General features: G+C 44.9%; 1 protein-coding gene and 1 non-coding gene across 8 annotated transcripts; both read right to left on the bottom strand.

Moving 5' to 3' along the window:
- Positions 1-2,330: 2,330 nt before the first annotated feature.
- On the bottom strand, positions 2,331-9,333 carry Zscan9 (zinc finger and SCAN domain containing 9). Of its 7 annotated transcripts, XM_013521791.1 has the most exons (5): positions 8,983-9,333; positions 8,230-8,312; positions 7,372-7,838; positions 7,050-7,194; positions 2,331-3,181 (listed from the first exon to the last, which is right to left on the bottom strand). In XM_013521791.1, the coding sequence occupies exons 3-5, from the start codon at positions 7,780-7,782 to the stop codon at positions 2,550-2,552; spliced, it is 1,188 nt and encodes a 395-aa protein (XP_013377245.1). In that variant the 5' UTR covers positions 7,783-7,838; positions 8,230-8,312; positions 8,983-9,333; the 3' UTR covers positions 2,331-2,549. The 7 variants fall into 7 exon arrangements, with proteins under 7 accessions (XP_013377245.1, XP_005399019.1, XP_005399020.1 ...); XM_005398962.2 differs by lacking the exon at positions 8,230-8,312; XM_005398963.2 differs by lacking the exon at positions 8,230-8,312 and having other exon boundaries at positions 9,043-9,333.
- Positions 9,334-11,229: 1,896 nt separating this feature from the next.
- Positions 11,230-11,311, bottom strand: Trnas-gcu. Its single transcript has one exon. It is a non-coding gene; the product is annotated as a tRNA-Ser (tRNA).
- Positions 11,312-16,883: the final 5,572 nt, after the last annotated feature.

The following is a 16,883-nucleotide window of genomic DNA, read 5'->3' as shown; positions in this document are numbered from 1 at the left end:
GCCATATAGTTTTTCCCTTCCTGAGTGAATGTTTAAGATTATATATTACACAATTTCCAAAATGACTGTCCTTTCTTTTCTCTAATTCTACCCACTAGTGAGATGGGTAGCTCTGGGATCCTGGGAATGGGGTTTGTAGCCTTCTAGACATATCTACACACACAAGACACAGAAGGCTGATGTAAGAGGTACACCTGTCTCACTGTGGTATCTTCAGAATCTTCCTGGTAAATCATTTAATCTGGAAGTTGACTGAATCAACTTGTTCTTTTGTATTAAAATAAATCAAGGTTCCTTGGCACCTACTGATGGAATCCTAAGAGGGGCCTTAGTTACTAGGACCACTCAGTACTCTGAACATGCGTCAACATTTGTATTATAGGTATGTTTCAGAATTATTCAGAGGAAGGTAGAAGGAGGGAGATTTATAAGTAAAACTAAATGGGCCATAAGTTGGTAACTGTTCAAGCTAAGTGATGAATACATGGGGGGTTACTATGCTATTCCACTTTTGTTTACATTTTCCATAAAAGATTTACATCTCCAGTTTTAAAAGAGTCGAGTTCCCAGTGCAATACACTTAGGAGTTAATGAAAACAGTGCAAAATCAAGTTATATGTGCACAAAGTTGTTCCAAGTATTTTCACTCCCATCTCTTGGAAAGCTTCCAAATAGTCAAATAGATTAAAGAAAACAGATGGGACCAAGGCTTTGGTAGAGAAATCGTAAAAGGGACTAGGGGACAGGAGGCAAAAGGAGCCTATGGACCGGGCATGGTGGCACATGCCTACATCCCAGCACTTGGGAGGCTGAAACAGGAGTTACTGCAAGTTCAAGGCCAGCCTGGGCTACATAATGAGCTCAAGGGCAGCCTGAACTACATAGTGAGACCTTACCTCAGACTGCCCCTCCTCCCTAAGGAGAGTCTGTGGGAGCCTCAAGCCTCAAGTTTTGCTTTTGTCCTAAGAAAATGAGATTCCTCCTTCCCACATGTAGAAAGGGATAGAGCCTTTTTGGGAGGTTTGAGAAGATTCAAGGCTATAGAGAGCTCTTCTTTGATTTTCTTAAAGATCAATAGAGTGAGGAAACATTTTTCTCCAAACCTAAACCAAATGAAGAGGAAGATTCAGATTTCTAACAGTAGCTTATATAGCATATTAATATGGACAGTGATTCAATCCTTGGATATTCTAGTATAAACTCTAGAATTTGAGATACTGGTGATTTTATGTAACACTAAAGATGTGGTATAAAAGCACTAAGAGATTTTCAGCTGATTAAGCTCAAATGAGGAAGATAATAATACCACACACACAAAAAAAGAATTACCTATGGGCCGGGGATAGAGCTCAGTGGTGGGTGCAAGTGCCTGCCTGGGAAGTGCAAGGTTGTGAGTTCGATTCCTGGTACCAAAAAGAAAACAACAACAACAACAAAAAACAACAACAAAAAAAGAAGATGATAATACCAGTATTAAGCATGACATCTTAAAGAGACAGGTCAAAAGACACCTGTCTAACTAAAAAGACATGACAAGAAACAAGAACATTAGAAACTGGGTGAAGGGTGTATAACAACTCTTACCTCTGCAACTTTTTAATAAGTCTCAAATTATTTCAAAATGTAAAGGCTACTGAAAATAAAATCTTGAGTTTCAAGCTTTGGTTCTGATGCTTGAATTCTCTGGGTTTTAGATTCCTTGTCTATAACATAGGATAGTGACAGAACTCACTTCCCTGCGTGTTTATTGCAGGGATAACCATGGTTTGAGTAAACAGACACACTCTACAGTGAGGCACGCAGCAGCACCGGTCACTATTACAAGGGAAAGTCTTGCAGGTGTCCGAGAGAAGCAGTAGGATCCAATGGTGTACACAATGTAGGCAGGGGTCATGGGAATACCGAAGACCAATTTATTATAAAACACCAGCGGAGCCCTGTTATGGTTTGTGTCTGTGTGTCCCCCCCAAGCCTCATGCGGCCATGAGGCAGGCTTTTGGAGTTTGACTGATTATGGGTGTGAGAGCTACACTCGCCCTGGGGTGGATAGTTTGCATATGTAAGGGAGAGGAAGAGGCTGCTTCTGCCCATTTCCTCCCTTGTGTGTGTTTGTTGCTTTGCTGTGTTCTGCTGCCAGTAGCTGTAGCTCTCTGTCATGTGCCACTCTGCCTTGTAATCTGCCAAGTACGGACTGAAACCTCCACAAACTGTAAGCGAAATAAACCTTTCCTTCCTTAATTTTGGGCGTAAAGTATTTTGTCCCAGCAACGAGAGAAAAGTAACCAAGACAAGCCCTATGTTATTTTTAGAAATTAAACACAGAGACCAGATTTTTCAAGGATGTTGACTTTAGCAGTGTCATTTATTACATTACTAATAAGGGTCAGCAGCTAAATAAGAATAGGAAAGTGGCAAACAAAAGGGAAAGCAGCAGCTTCAAAAGTACAAAATTTCCTTGTTGAAGTTCCTGGCCATAGGTCAGTATCTGTTCCAAACATGTTTAGTAGAGACAGGAAAAAAAGAGGCATTTTCTGGTCTTACCCTACCCCTCAGAACTTGGCCAGTGACTTGGGGACTGCTACCATGTGGATCTTCTGATGTCGGATGAGGTTGCAGTGGCGATTAAAGCTTTTCCCACATGCTAGGCACTGGTGAGGTCGCTCCCCTGTGTGGCTTCTTTGATGCTCAACGAGAAATGAACGGCGACTGTAGCTTTTATCACACTGGCTGCACTGATAGGGCTTTTCCCCCTTGTGGATCCTCTGATGCTGGATTAGACCTGCGCTCTGGCTAAAAGCCTTTCCACACTCTTTACAGTGGTACCGCTTCTGTATATTGTGGATTCCTCGGTGATTAAAGAGCCCAGAACTGCGACTGAAGGTTTTCCCACACTCGTTACATTCATAGGGTCTTTCTCCAGTGTGAGTTCTCTGGTGTCGGGTGAGCCCTGAGCTCTGAGCAAAGCTCTTCCCACATTTCCCACATTGGTGCTGCCCATCTGCCAAGTGGCTTTCCCACTGCCTCTCCACCCTACCTTTACACTCACCAACTTCTTCATGTCCAGGGTCCTGCTGCGACACTGCACAGGGCTGATCATGAAATGTTTTCCCATGTGGCTCCACTACCTGTGGACAGTCTTTCCCTAGCACCAACTCTCTGTCTTTAATCTCAGTCATTTCATCTGAAACAAAAAAAGACAAAGTAAGTGTGCTTTGTTCCCTGAGCCCATGAAAGGACAACTGCTCACAGAATGCTGAGAAGTCTAGCCACAGAAAGGTGTCAACACCTACCCCAGTCTGCCGTCCTACTTACATGTAGCTTAGTCATCCCCATGTGGATGTGGCCTGGGGAGAAATACTTCATAGCTAGGGAACGGTCAAGATCAAGGTGGCTTCTTTCTAAAACCCCCTTCTGAGGTAGAGAGCCTCAAAGGGATACTCTCCAAGTTAAGAGCAAGGTTTATCCTTGCTCTCCCTTTAAGTCTTTGCTCATTGAGGTCCATCTTCATTCTTCTATTTAATACCACAATCTCTATGCCTCATCCATTATACTGTTGTTTTTCTTGGATAGGGTCAATGTTGTCCAGGTTGCTCTCAAACTCCTGGGTTCAAGTGACCTTGCTTCAGCCTCTTTAGTATCTGGGACTACAGGCATGTGTCACTGCACATGGCCCCACTGCACTCTCACCCTTGTCTTCTATTTTTTTATTGCACAGCATGTATCACCTTCTAACATATCACCTTATGTTTTATGTTTAATGCTTACTATTATCTTTTTCTTCCTAAAACGTAATCTTCTTGAAAGCAAAACCTTTGAGAATCACACCTGGCACATACTAGCGCAAAAAATGTTTGTTGAATGAATGAAATAAATGAATTGAAGAAAGAGAACTGAACCCTATCCTACTATTAAGGCCTCAGCTCACTGGCACCTAAGGAAAAAGATGCCCCACTGGACAGTGGACCCTCCTCCACTGGCCAGTATACCCGGCTTTCTCCCCACCTCTACCTGTCTTGTCCTGCACACACCTGCACAGAGCCTTCTTGGGTCTCCTCTCCAAATAGCCCATGATTTTCCTCCTCCTTTTGGTTGGGTGGGGGTTGGGAGGTCACAGTAGGTTTGAGAAACAGGAACATGTCTTTGACCAGTAGGCTCAGTACTGCCCTTTCACTCAATCATCATAACCACTCTGATGTATACCAGGAAACAATATAAAAACTAAGACACTGCCCACCTTTAATAATTACCACTGCCACAACCTTCGTAACAGGAAGCATTTCATTTGCACTATGAAGTGACTGACCACAAAACCTCTTGTCATCATTCCACCTCTTTAAAGAACTTCAGCAGCAGGGTAGAGAAGACATATAAGGTCAGACAGAGAAGATATATAGAAAAAAATTCTTTTATATGTATATATAGAGAAAAAAATGTAGAAAATAATAAACTGACAAGACTAGTTATTGCTAGGTAATAGGATTTGTAAAACTTGAAGTTTTTTGCTATATAAGCTTTTTATTTGGATTATTTATTTACTTATTTATTTATATATTTGTATTTGAAACAAGGTCTTGCTATATAGTCTAGGCTGGCCTTGAACTAACTATATAGCCCAGGCTGACCTCAAACTCTAAATCTTCCTGCCTTAACCTCTTCAGTGCTGAGATTATAGGCATGTACCACCACACCCAGCAATTTGGATTTTTAAAATAATATACATGAACTTAAAAACAAACTCAAACTTAATGATGTAAAGTATGCTTCATTAAAAAGTTGAAAAGCTGAAACTTGAATCTGGGCTTTATAATTTCAAACACGGTTATGTTACTTTGCATTACTGGCTTTTCCTAAATTTGTAACACAACACCTACATTGATACCTGTAGGGAGAACTGTTCAATCTGCAGATGACTTCAGATACTCTACTGCAGACTTAATCATAAATATACTTTAAATCACAGGATATGTTCCATGTAATTGAAATCCACACTAACTGTATAATCTGTAGAGTAGCTGAAATTAATAGAGGCCAGAGCAGAGATGAGAAAGAAGCTGTGACTTTGATATATATGGTGGTGACAATGAAAACAGCCAGGCCTGCCTGTAGACTGTCAGAAGGTTAGTAGGAAGTCAGTGAGAGAGGTAATGCCAGTTATTACCTATGCACAATCAGACAGAAGCTGGAGCCAGTTCTTGAGGCAAGAACTAGAATGAGAAAGTGTGGGCTGTTGGAGACTACCATGAAGTGGCTCCGAGCAGGATTTAATATTAACCAATTGCCTTTCCATGTTTACTTGTGAGCTGTCTAAAGCTTAGGCACCTTGTCTGAAGATAGGCAATGGATTCATAGCAAGTAAACCTCTGTGAGTCCCTGGTCACCCTGAGGCTTGTACTGGCCTGTGACTTCTCAAAGGACAAGATAAGGCCACAGCTGGACATCTGGCTCCAACCCCAATTAACTTCAAGGAGACTGCAGCTGCAGGATCCACACTCCTACAATAAATACCAACCTAAAGATAAGGTAGTTCTCCTGACTGACATAATTACTACTTGGGAAAATTCTCCCAAGGTCCTGCTAGATTCCTGAGTTTTCTTGAGTATCCTTCTTTGTTTCAGAACCAAATAAATACGGGCTGCCCAGAGAAGTCTTTGGCTAAACTTAGAGAACACTGAAGTTGTAAGAGAGTTAGTCCCTCCTGGAGCCCTGAAATCATTTCCACTATCTCACTTATTTAAGCCTTCGCTGTCCACGCGCTCAGGAGATTGCGGGCCTGATCAGCCCACAATAACTAAGGGTTATTTAACCCGATAGTGGGCCGTGCCCAAGTGCCCAGTACTGTATGCCCGGGGTGGCCACAACCACCAAGATTACGGACAAGGAAACTGCAAGGGCTGATCCCGGTGGACCCTTCTACACAGTTGCGGGCCACTAAGCATATTTGCAGTCTTCACTACATAAGCTTCTATATTTGGATTATTTACTTATTTATTTATGAGCCAGTATTTATTTATTTATTTTTGAGCAGTCCAGGCTGGCTCTGAACTCACCAGGTAGTCTAGGCTAGCATCAAACTCAGTCCTTTTGCCTCTACCTCCTGAGTGCTAGTGTGTGGACCTCTAATGCCAGTGAGCAGACCCAAACTGGCAAAGATGACACTGCCAGTTTCTAACAAGAACAGCTGTCATGAATGTTCTGTAGTGAATGCCAAGTGATTTTTATAAATTGTTTTTACTTAATCTTCATGACAATCTTCTAAAGCACATGCTTATTATGAACTATACTGTGTACTCTCACAATCCATACGCTGGCTTCCTACCCTTGGATGTGACTATTAGGAGACAGGGTCATTAAGGAGATAGTCTATCGCTTCTCGGCCTTTTGGCTAAGATCAAGTGTAAGGAGATAGTCTAGGTTAAGTGAGATTGTAAGGTAGAGTCTTTATAAGAAGAGGAAGAGACACCAGAGCTCTCTTCTCTGTACATACACAGAGGAGGCCACGTGAGGACATATTAAGAGGGCCACATACAAGCCAGGAAGGGAGGCCTCAACAGAAACTATACCCAACAGCACTTTGATCTTGGGCTGCCAGCCTTTAGAATCATGACAAAATAAATTTCTGTTGTCTGGGGCACCCAGTCTGCACTATTCTGTTACAGAAGCCTATATAACAGAATGTAGTAAGATGTAATGTAATTATCAATCCCATTTTGTAGATAAGAGAACTACGGTCTACTGGTTAAGTAACCCATTCAGTAATACAGCTTCCCTGAGGCAAATTCATGATATGCAACATCTGTCAAAACTTGAAGCCCATTCTCTAAAGCTCCACTCCAGGGATTCCTGAAAGCTTCCTTACATAGCACGCGCCAGAGTCCAGAGAGCTTCCAGGTAGTCCTTGGGGAAAAGCCTGTAGCAGGGGAGGACAAAGATGGGTAGCGCTACCGCTATGTAGTAAGGAGGCTTTTGACCCCATCCTTCCCTAGCTGAGTTGTTTGATTTTGCTTGAGCAGGAAAGGAATACGCAACATCAAATAAGTCCTGTCCCTCACCTGTCTCTCCTCTAGGATGGAACTCCTGGTCAGGCTCATATGTGAACTGGGGCTCCGCAAGCTGGCACTGAGCGCTCAGTGATGACTGCTCTCCTAGAGGCACTTTCTCTCTGGAGAGGACTTGTCTGTGTCTGTGAGTTACCATCTGGGGACAAAGAAACAAGATCTGATTTCTGAAGACATTTCTGTCTTAAACACTTTCCAGGAAGAGGGGGCGGGAAGGTGGGTCCTATTGCCGAAGTCTAGGGGCTGCGAGGCCCAGGATGCGAGGGTCTTTGGTGCCCCACATATGCACCCTACCCTACCAAGCCTCCCTTGGTACCTCAGGGTATGGTTCATCAAGTTCTCTCTCCAGTTCCTCCAGCAAAATCACAGCCTCCTCCCCACTCTCTGGACAGTGCTCCCTCACCCAGCCCCGCAGCTCCTCGGGCAGGATGGTCAGGAACTGCTCCAGCACCAGCAGCTCCAGGATCTGCTCCTTTGTGCTCACACGTGGCCTCAGCCACTGGTAGCAAAGTTCCCGAAGTTGAGTAAGAGCCTCTCTCGGTCCTGGGGTCTCTTGGTAGCAGAGCTGCCGAAAGTGCCTTCGGAAGATTTCCCTTGCTAGGGGATTATTGCGCTTCAGTCTGGATTCCTGCTTTTGGAGCTGACTTTCTGCCTCAACTTTCACCGTCACAAGTTCTTCCAACAACTCCGGGGCTTGAAAATCCAGGGATAAAACCTGTGCATTCATCCTGACCTTGAGTGGCTGTTAAGGCACCCTTCAAAACACACCTTTGGAGGCTTCTCCTAAGCAGTGAAAAATGGCAATGATTGATGATGGAAATTAATGTCATCAGCAGTTATCAGAGACCAGAAATCTTTTCACTGAAAGTAATTGTATGGGTGAGCAAAAGATGGATATAACAGAAAAAAATAGAATGTTATAATGTACAAAGAGCAGAGACTTCTAAGTTACTCTGACCTGGGTTTGCCTCTGGTTCCAAAACCAGTAATGTGATTTTGTGCCAATTTCTTACTTTCTTTCCATTTTAGCTTCTCTGTATTAAGAACAAACACCTTACACAGTGTATGGATGGGCTGGGGATTATACCTCTGCAGTTAGAGAGCTTGTCTCGGATGTGTAATATCCTGGGTTCAATCCCTAGTGTTGCTAAAAAAGAACAAAAAATCCCCTTACCTAAAAAAGTTCATGCAGGAAGTAGCCCGTGAATTAGGGACCACACAGATGACTCAGAAAGTCTTGATATAAGTTTGGACTAACTGCATAAAATTCAAATTAGAAAGCGAATAATTGGAATAAAGTTCTTGTTCTTGACTAAATGAAAATAACTAACAGTTACTGAAATATTTTCTTTAACTTAAAAAAATTAATCCACAAGACAACCATTTAAGGATGGTACTATTTTCAATAAACTTATGGAAAGCAAAGGTTAGGTGGACTTCAAGTCCTGTGAACTCTCCACGTTGCCCAGCCGCTACCTGAGTAGCCGTCAATACAAACAAATATTTCCAACACAGTTTCGGATTTCTAAGGCCACATTTAATCCTGACAAGTACCGTCGGACATTTTACTGTAATCATCGTTCCCCTAGGTACTAAATGGAGAGCAGTTCAGTAGGTTACCTAAGGTTAAATGCCTTGTAAAAATGTCCTGAGCATTCATAGACACCCAAGAGAGCACCTTTCTGCAGAGCCGCCTTAATGCCTGAGATCCGGGAGGCGCATGGGGTGTGTGACGTGTGAGGTGTGTGTGTGTGTGTGTGTGTGTGTGTGTGCGCGCGCGCGTTATGTGCTGCGCGTTGGCTTGAGCTGGGGTTTTCTCTGCATCTCAGCGTCCCGCCCCGAACCCCTCAGCGCCCGACCCTTGGGTCTCCCTCACCCCAGCGGCCTCACCTAGGTCCTCCCCGCCCCACCTCACCGCTAGCCTCACCTGAGACCCCCGTCTCAACCCCCCGCCCCCGGAGGGTCCCCGGGGTTCGAGTCCCGAGACCTGGACCTGCGGGAAGGTGCGAGCTGAGACTCGGGCGTTGCCTAGGGAGCGGGAACAGAGCCCTCGCTGTAAGATGCAGGCCGGACGGTCCTCCGGTCGAACGTGGCGGCAGCACTTCCGGTAGGTCTAGGATCCTCGTCTCGGTATCGAGCCTCCAGGGCCTGTTCATCTGGAATCCGCCCACTTTCCTACCATCCTGCTGTGGATGACCTGAATTTCACAATTCGAATTTCAGGCGTGACTGGGCCCTGTACAGTTTTATAAACTCTAAACAAACAAAATAACTGATGAAGCACAGGCCATTAGCCTCTGAAAGTGTGTAAAAAGACGTTTTGGAAAAGTAATATACTATGAATAAAAATAAATAATTTCACCTTCCTTAGTCCTGTTCCCTGAGATACCCACTGTCACCGTTAGTTGGGAATTTGTATGTTTCATTTGATCTCTTTCCTTCCTCATTTGCTATAAAAGTTGTCTGGATTTTAGTAATAATACTAAATCCCAAATAAGTATTACTGGTACAAATAAATATAGGTACCGTTAATCATTCATCAATGTTGTGCCAACCAGAGTGGTGGTATGGCATAATCCATATATTAGCAGAATCTCATGATCTACTTTATTATAACAGTAAGAACGAGTCTTTTGTTTTTTCTTTTATAAAGATGATATGCATACATTATAACATCCAGCAGGGTTTCAGAGCACACCAAACACTTTTATGCGATGAAATATGCAGTGTATGGACCGTCAACCTAAGTGGGTTAAATACAAACCACAAAGAATCTGTTTAGTTTACTATAGGATTTACCCTCGGATGCATTTTCATGCCAGTTTTTTTGGAAAAAATACTTAAAGAGTTTTTAGAATTTAAAATTGTGGATAAGAGATACTAAGTACTAGTTTGTAATTTCTTTTAGATCTTGGAATATTTTCAAAATAAAAAATTTTAAAAATCTCTATACCATTCCTGCCAAGAGGTGCTTTTGCCGCTGAGCTAAATCCCCAGCCACTGAGCTAAATCCCCAGCCCCTGAGCTAAATCCCCAGCACCTGAGCTAAATCCCCAGCCCCTGAGCTAAATCCCCAGCCCCCATTTCCATACTTTGAAACATGAGGTATCCTGCTGGTGGAAGGGGTAACTGGTGGCATAACTTTGCTCTGCAGCTTTTTATACTTTTTGAATTGTATAAGTGCAGTGTTTATCAATAACAGAAGTAAGAAGTGGGGCATACTGGTACGTGCCCATAATCCCACCACTCTGGGAGTCCGAGGCAGGAAGATTACAAGTTCAAACCCAGTCTGTGCAATTTAGCTACTTAGTAAGATCTTGTCCCACGACAAAAATAAAATAAAGATGGAGGAGTGTGGTGATGTAGCTCAGTGAGAAGCCCCTGGGCTCACTCCCCCAAACCACACACATACACCCGCATGCACACAAGTGAATAAAATAAGTAAATAAATGGAATGTGGTATTCATTTTCCTCTCTACAGCTCAGCCCAGTCACAAGTAGAAACTACACAGCACTGACAGTCTTTGCCTTCCTCAGGAAGAAATCAGTCCTAAGAAGGAATATTGCATGGATTGCTCTTTTCAGTTCCACCCCATTTCTAAGACAGACACCCTTGGCCCTGTCAAATATGGGGATCCACAGTCCCCATAAATGGTTCGTTTAAAAGTTAGCATATAACTGGACGCCAGGGGTATGCGTCTGTGTCCCATCTACTGGGGAGGCTGAGGCGGATCCCGAGCCCAGGGGTTGCAGGCCAACACGGTGAGCGCCTGACTCGAAAATAAACAGGTGAAAATTTAGCATGAAAGATGACCGATGAAAGTTGCAGCGGAGATAAGATTTGGTCTGAAAATGCCTTCGTTGCGTCCCAAAGTTTGGGACACCTAGTTTTGTGTATAGACCAGAGGACTCTGTCAGGTCCTTTGAACTGGCCAGGCAGTGCTGCCGTGGCCCTGGAGTTCAGTTCTCCGCTTAGTGGGGAATCCCAGCAAGTCCAGATTTGTGAGCAGGGAGGATCTGGCAGGGATGGAACCTGACAGGCGGGCAAGCCTGCGGAGGAAGCGGAGAACAGGGAAGAACGCGGAGATTACCCCACTGGGAGGTGACTAAGGAATTCGCCCACCAAAAGTTACGCTCCCACTGGAGCCCGGCAACAGGATGAAAGAGCCACGCGCCGACGAGGGTGGGATTCGAACCCACGCGTGCAGAGCACAACGGATTAGCAGTCCATCGCCTTAACCTCTCGGCCACCTCGTCCGTGGGGCCGCCCGCTCGCGCGCCTCCTCGCGCAGGGCTGCAGCTGCCGGGCGTGGGAAGCGCGGTCCAAGCCGCGGCCCCGCTCCGGACCCGCCTCCGCGGCCCGGGCTCCCGCGGTGGAGCGCAGCGCGCGCGGGCACCGCAGCGGAGCTCATCCCAACACCCCCGGGCACCGTCGCGTCCCTTCCGCCCCTCGGGCGGTCCCCCGCGTCTCCGCGGCGTCCTGGACCTCGCCGATCAGGCCGCTACCGGGGCCGCAGTCTCAGGGCGGCTCTGGGGAGGCGGGCGGGTAGGGGACACGAAACAAAGCCTGCAGGGGAACACAAAAACAAACAAAAAACAAAAAAACCACCACATATATTCAAAAACATAAAGTTGTGATGAAGGAATCAGTAACTAAAATTTGCCTAGAAAATCTGTGTAGCCAATACTAAGCACTGTGAAAGCCGCTTTAAGTTACTGTAGTTTCTCTGACTCTACTAATACAATAAATAATAAACTATCAATTAATAATCTCCAGTTCTGGTCAACAAAACCAAACCTGTAGGGGAACAACAACAAACAAAAAATAAAAAAACTACCACATATATTCAATTCACAGATGAGAGTCAAATGGTAAATATGCAGTATTTGAAACTACTTCTAACTTGTGTGTAACAATATTTAAGGTATTAATACATCATCTACCACTTCCTATTCCCACTTTAGATTTCTGAAATCATGAAAGTAAATAGCCTGGCCAAGTTGACAAAAAATTGTATGAGGTCTATTAAAACCAATAAGACTCAAGGTTGGAGATGTGGCTTGGTGGTAGAATAGTTGCCTACCACACTTGAGGCCCTGGGTTCAATTCTCATCACTGCTAAAAAGGAAAAAGAGAATGAAGAACCCTTCAGAAAATTATGGTAGAGAAACAGCTACACTATGTCGGGCCCTGGCCTAGGACCACTAATCTCCTGCTCAGGGATGCGAGACAGAATAATACACAGACAAAATACATATTTTAGTTACACGGGCAACCAGGATAGTCAAAGCCCAGTGACTGGCTGAAGACCATGAAGCTTAGTGTCCATGTGGTCAAGATTCAAAAGTTGAGGAACAGGGCTAGGGGTATAGCCCAGTGGCACAAGAGCGTGCCTGGTAAGCGCAAGTTCCTGAGTTCGAGTCCCAGTACCAAAAAAAAGAAAAAATTGAGAAACAGTGCTTTTTGGAAAAGCACCCAGGATTAAATCATGGGTAACTAGTAACCCGACTGTCTGCTAACTGCGGCTACAGAGCTGGAAGGCATTTGCATGAAGTCCTGGGCTTTGAGGTGCCACAACTTCACAGGGTGTTTGCTGGCCTCAGCTCTGGCTGTTGGCGTAAAGATTAACCGGAGGCAGACACGTAGGCCTAGGACAGACTGTCAATTTATTTTGTTCCAGTTTATTATGTTAATTATTGCCTGCTCTGTACCGTGTCGGGCTGGTTCTCAGCAACACTAGTGTGAAACACTCATACAGTGCAACGATAGACATCAGTATTATTTTTAATGGTCATACACTAATAGTTTGCTTCACCATACATTATATAATGAAGTATTCTGTTTTAGAGGAGTTGGAGAGGTTTTAATGTTAAACTACCAATGTTGCAAGACTGATGTCTATTTATTAATTTGCAAGTTTTTCCACCGTTAAGGTAAAAAGGTAGGCTGGAGAAGAGTATGTATAGTTTGTTTCAGATGATAGATTTAGAGCATTTAGATATGTAGTGTCAGGGTGGGTCTTTTAGCTTTAGCCTCAATTTTATAAAGGTACTAAACTTAAGAGTTTCATGTTATCTTCAAAGGGGTATTGTGGAGGTACATGTATATCTGTGTATATAGTAGACATACAACCATTGTGTATATCTTTATGAGTTAAATTAAAAGTTTTCAACACGTCTCAATATTTTCAAATTTTACTTGGCATTTCTAATTTTTATATGCTAGCAATGAAGATGACATGAAATTTTACAAGCTGTGGAAGACTGATTGACATACACATAAAACATACTCTAACAGATACATACCAGTTCTTAACAGCTGGCATCTCTAGGACTATGAAGCCTTTTAACTGTCTTTGCAAGATTTTTTTCCCATTTTATGAGTATTCTCTAGTAAATTTTGAAAATAAAGATGGATTCAAACAAAGTATTTAGAAGAGTAGTCAAGAGAGCCAAAAATGCTCTCAAATGAGATAAGAGATTAAGAAGTGACCACCTGACTTAGCAATTTCTTTCTTTCTTTCTTTTTTTTCTGGTACTGGGAATCAAACTTACGACCTCATACTTGACAGGCAGGTGCAGGGCCACTGAGCTATATTCCCAGCCCAGTAATTTCTATGTTACGCATGCTAGAGTTCCATCTTAGTGTTTAAGGTGGTGGACAATACCTGTAAGCAGTCTGTTTCCACACAGAATTTCAGGAGAGTGGTGGGGGGAGGCTTTTAACCTGAGGTATAGCAGTGATTGTATTTGCCCCCGTGCCTGAGCAAACACTTGGACATTCTTGCTACCAGAGCTTCCTGACCTCATCTTTTTGTTGGCTTGTTTTTGCTTTTTGAGACAGAGTCTCACTACGTAGTTCAGAGTGGCCTTGATCTCACTATGTAGTCCAGGATGGCCTCAAACTCACATAAATCTTCCTGCTTCAGCCTCCCGAGTGCTGGCATTACATGCACCACCACACCTGGCCTGACCTCATTTCTTAACTCATCAGTCTATAGGGGATCAGGATTGTATCTCTCCACTTTTTGCAGTGCAGATCTGGGTTATATTTCCCATTTTCACAGGAAGAATATTAGATTTCCAGAAGATGCTTGAGCACAACCCCCTCTGAGGCAGAGTCAGAGCAGGACTCTGGGTGGTGCCCTGCACCAACAGTGTTTCAGCCCCTTCTCTGTCCCCTCACACCCTCATACCCACCCTTCTTCAGCATGGAGACCACTCACATGATCTTTTTCTCTCTCCTTGTCTCAGTCTTCTTCTCCTTTTCCGCGTAAACATAGCTAATTCCTTGAGTGGTCAGGAGGATTTATTTAATAACCTTTTTTTTTTTTTGGTTTTTCTCCAGTACCGGGAACCGAACTCACAACCTTGCGCTTGCCAGGCAAGTGCTTTGCCACTGAGCTAAATCCCCAGCCCCCAGGAGGATTTATTGTTCAAGCTTGGACCATCTTCTTTCAGATCATTTAAAATATTTCATGGTTTCAGAAAGATGAGAAATTGAAGCAGATCTACCAGGAAACAATTTGAGCTTAATTAAAAAATGCCTTACCCCATCCATGTATCCATTCTCTCCACAGTATTTTAACAAGTGTTTTTCTGCCTGGGAACTGCACCATGCACGGTGTACAGAGTCTAATGGGGAAGAGAAACACGGAAACAAAAAAGACCACATAGTATATGCTCATGTATTTCATTAAGGGATATGGGAAATGCACCAAGTAGCATGACAAAAACCACAGAAGAGAATTAATTTTAACTGGGAAATTAGGAAAGTTGTTTCCAAATAGACATCCTTTAGGTGCACAGGTGACAGTGGGTGACACGGTGAGGTCAGTAGGGAGTCTGCTGTAGAAAGCAAAGCAACGGTCACACAGGCGGAGTGGAAGGCGTGAAGCTTCCCAAGCCAAGGGGCTGGGAAGCAGGGAGAAGGCAGGGAACCAAAACGCGCCAGAGCGCGCCGGGCAGTGGAGTGAGAGGCTGGCCAAATCCTGCAGGCTTTAAACACCGTACTTAGGATTCAAAACACTACCCAATTACAGTAGGAACTTTGGAAATAGGAAAGATATTGGAGCTTTATAACTAGGAAAACATGTTATGTGTTCCACATTGTGTGAAAGATCATTCATTCACCCCCAAAAGCTAGGTAGCAACAAGGAGACGTGAACGGAACAGCTGGGAAGCCAAGGGGACAGGTAGCAAGAGGGATGGTGGCGCTGGGCCCAGGGCAGTGTCGGCACGATGGGGGAGGTGGGCAGTCCAGCGCCCCAGTCTGGATGCACACTGGGAGGGCAGGTGCAGTGGACAGCTCTCCCCTTCCGACCTTGGGGATCTCCCCAGCTCCAGGGTCAGCTGGCGAGGGACCTAGAACCAGTCTCGCTTCTGTCTTCAGTTTAGGGCAAGCCGGTGGTGTTTACCAAAATTGGAGAGACAGGAAAATAGCAGGTGGTGTGGGAATGACGACGACTCGGCTTTTGCGTGTTAAGACTGGCCGTAACCCTATGCAGGCCAAATGTCTATAATCGGACGTTTTTACTTTCATCTTAAGAGTTAGAGGAAGGATTTGTTTTGTTAAAGGGCTGTAAGGAAATATTGGATTTATATCTTAGTGGGGGCTCTTTCTTCACTCAAGACTTTGCCTGGCAATGGTAAATATTCTGGGATTGACTTTTCGTGGAGTAAATCTAATTTACAGGAAATTATTTGCTGATCCCTTAGCATTTTGTTTTGTTTTGTTTAATTTTATATTTTTTGAGAGAGGGTCTCGCTATGCAGTTCAGGTTGGCCCGGCCTCACTGCAATTTTCAGGATCCTCCAGACTCCGCCTGCGCCTCCGAGCGCTGGGATTACAGACGTGCGCCACCACGGCGGGTTATGTCCCATTTTAAATAACCCTAGTCTTTTTTTTGCCATATATTTAAAAGTTAAATTGCACTTATTTATCTAAAAGAATAAGGGAAGCTGAAGAAAACCTCCAATCTTATAAACGTTTTCAGAGCCAGTCTGTTTGAATTGGCAGTAAGTAGAATAACAATAATTTGTATGTAGAAGCTTTCTCCTCAAAGACGGCGAAAGAGCGCGCAGGGTGCCTGGGCGCAAACCAGGTGTGGAGGAGCTCAGCGGTCCGGGCCTCTGCTCGGTCCGCGCCGCGGCGAACCCGCTCCTGTTTGCAGCCTCTCCCGGAGCTGGGGTCCGGGACAGAGGCGCCCGCCGGGTGTGGGGCCCCGGGGCAGCCGCGGGGCGCGGCCCTCTGCCCGGCACCCGCCCTCTTTCGGGAGGTAGGCGCCACCGGAGGGATCTGGGGTTAAAGCCGCGCGCTGGGGGAGGCGGGGTTAGGGGAGGCGCCGGTCCAACGTCCGCCCGCTTTACGATCTGATCCTGGGGATCCATCGTTTCCCACCCACTCATGGCGGGTGCCAGGTTGGGATGTTCGGATGTTTCTCAAGCGACCCCTTCCTCTATTTCCTGCGGAAGAGACACAGGTAAACTGCTGACAGGTTGTCTCACCCAGGTACGCAGCCCCTGGCGGAAGGTGGTCCAGGGCTGGGGTGCTGCTCGCGGCCGGTGCGCCTTGGGATTAGAGCTGCGACCCATCTGCCTGCCAGGCGCGATGCGCTCTTTGGAGGGACTTGCCTTCCCGGCCTCTCGGATGACTCAGTGCCCACTTACTATGTTGCCCACGTTTCTTTTTAGAATTGCAGTTATCATTTTTTTTTTTTCCCCCCGGTATTGGGAATCAAACTCACGACCTTGCGCTTGCCAGGCAGGCGCTGTGCCGCTGAGCTAAATCCCCAGCACAGTTATCATTTTGTAAAACAAATTAAAACAT

Source organism: Chinchilla lanigera, unplaced genomic scaffold (genome assembly GCF_000276665.1).
Source record: "Chinchilla lanigera isolate Chin_1 unplaced genomic scaffold, ChiLan1.0 scaffold00064, whole genome shotgun sequence".
Taxonomy (NCBI): Eukaryota; Metazoa; Chordata; class Mammalia; order Rodentia; family Chinchillidae; genus Chinchilla; species Chinchilla lanigera.
Note: the sequence above shows the minus strand (reverse complement) of the source record. Positions and strands in the feature narration are given on the sequence as shown.

Excerpts from the sequence above, each read along its gene's own strand:
- Zscan9 (XM_013521791.1), bottom strand. The coding sequence starts at position 7,782 with ATGAATGCACAGGTTTTATCCCTGGATTTTCAAGCCCCGGAGTTGTTG. Across the intron at positions 7,195-7,371 it reads TTGATGAACCATACCCTGAG|ATGGTAACTCACAGACACAG; the intron begins GTACCAAGGGAG and ends CTTTGTCCCCAG. Across the intron at positions 3,182-7,049 it reads CCATCCTAGAGGAGAGACAG|ATGAAATGACTGAGATTAAA; the intron begins GTGAGGGACAGG and ends TTTTTGTTTCAG.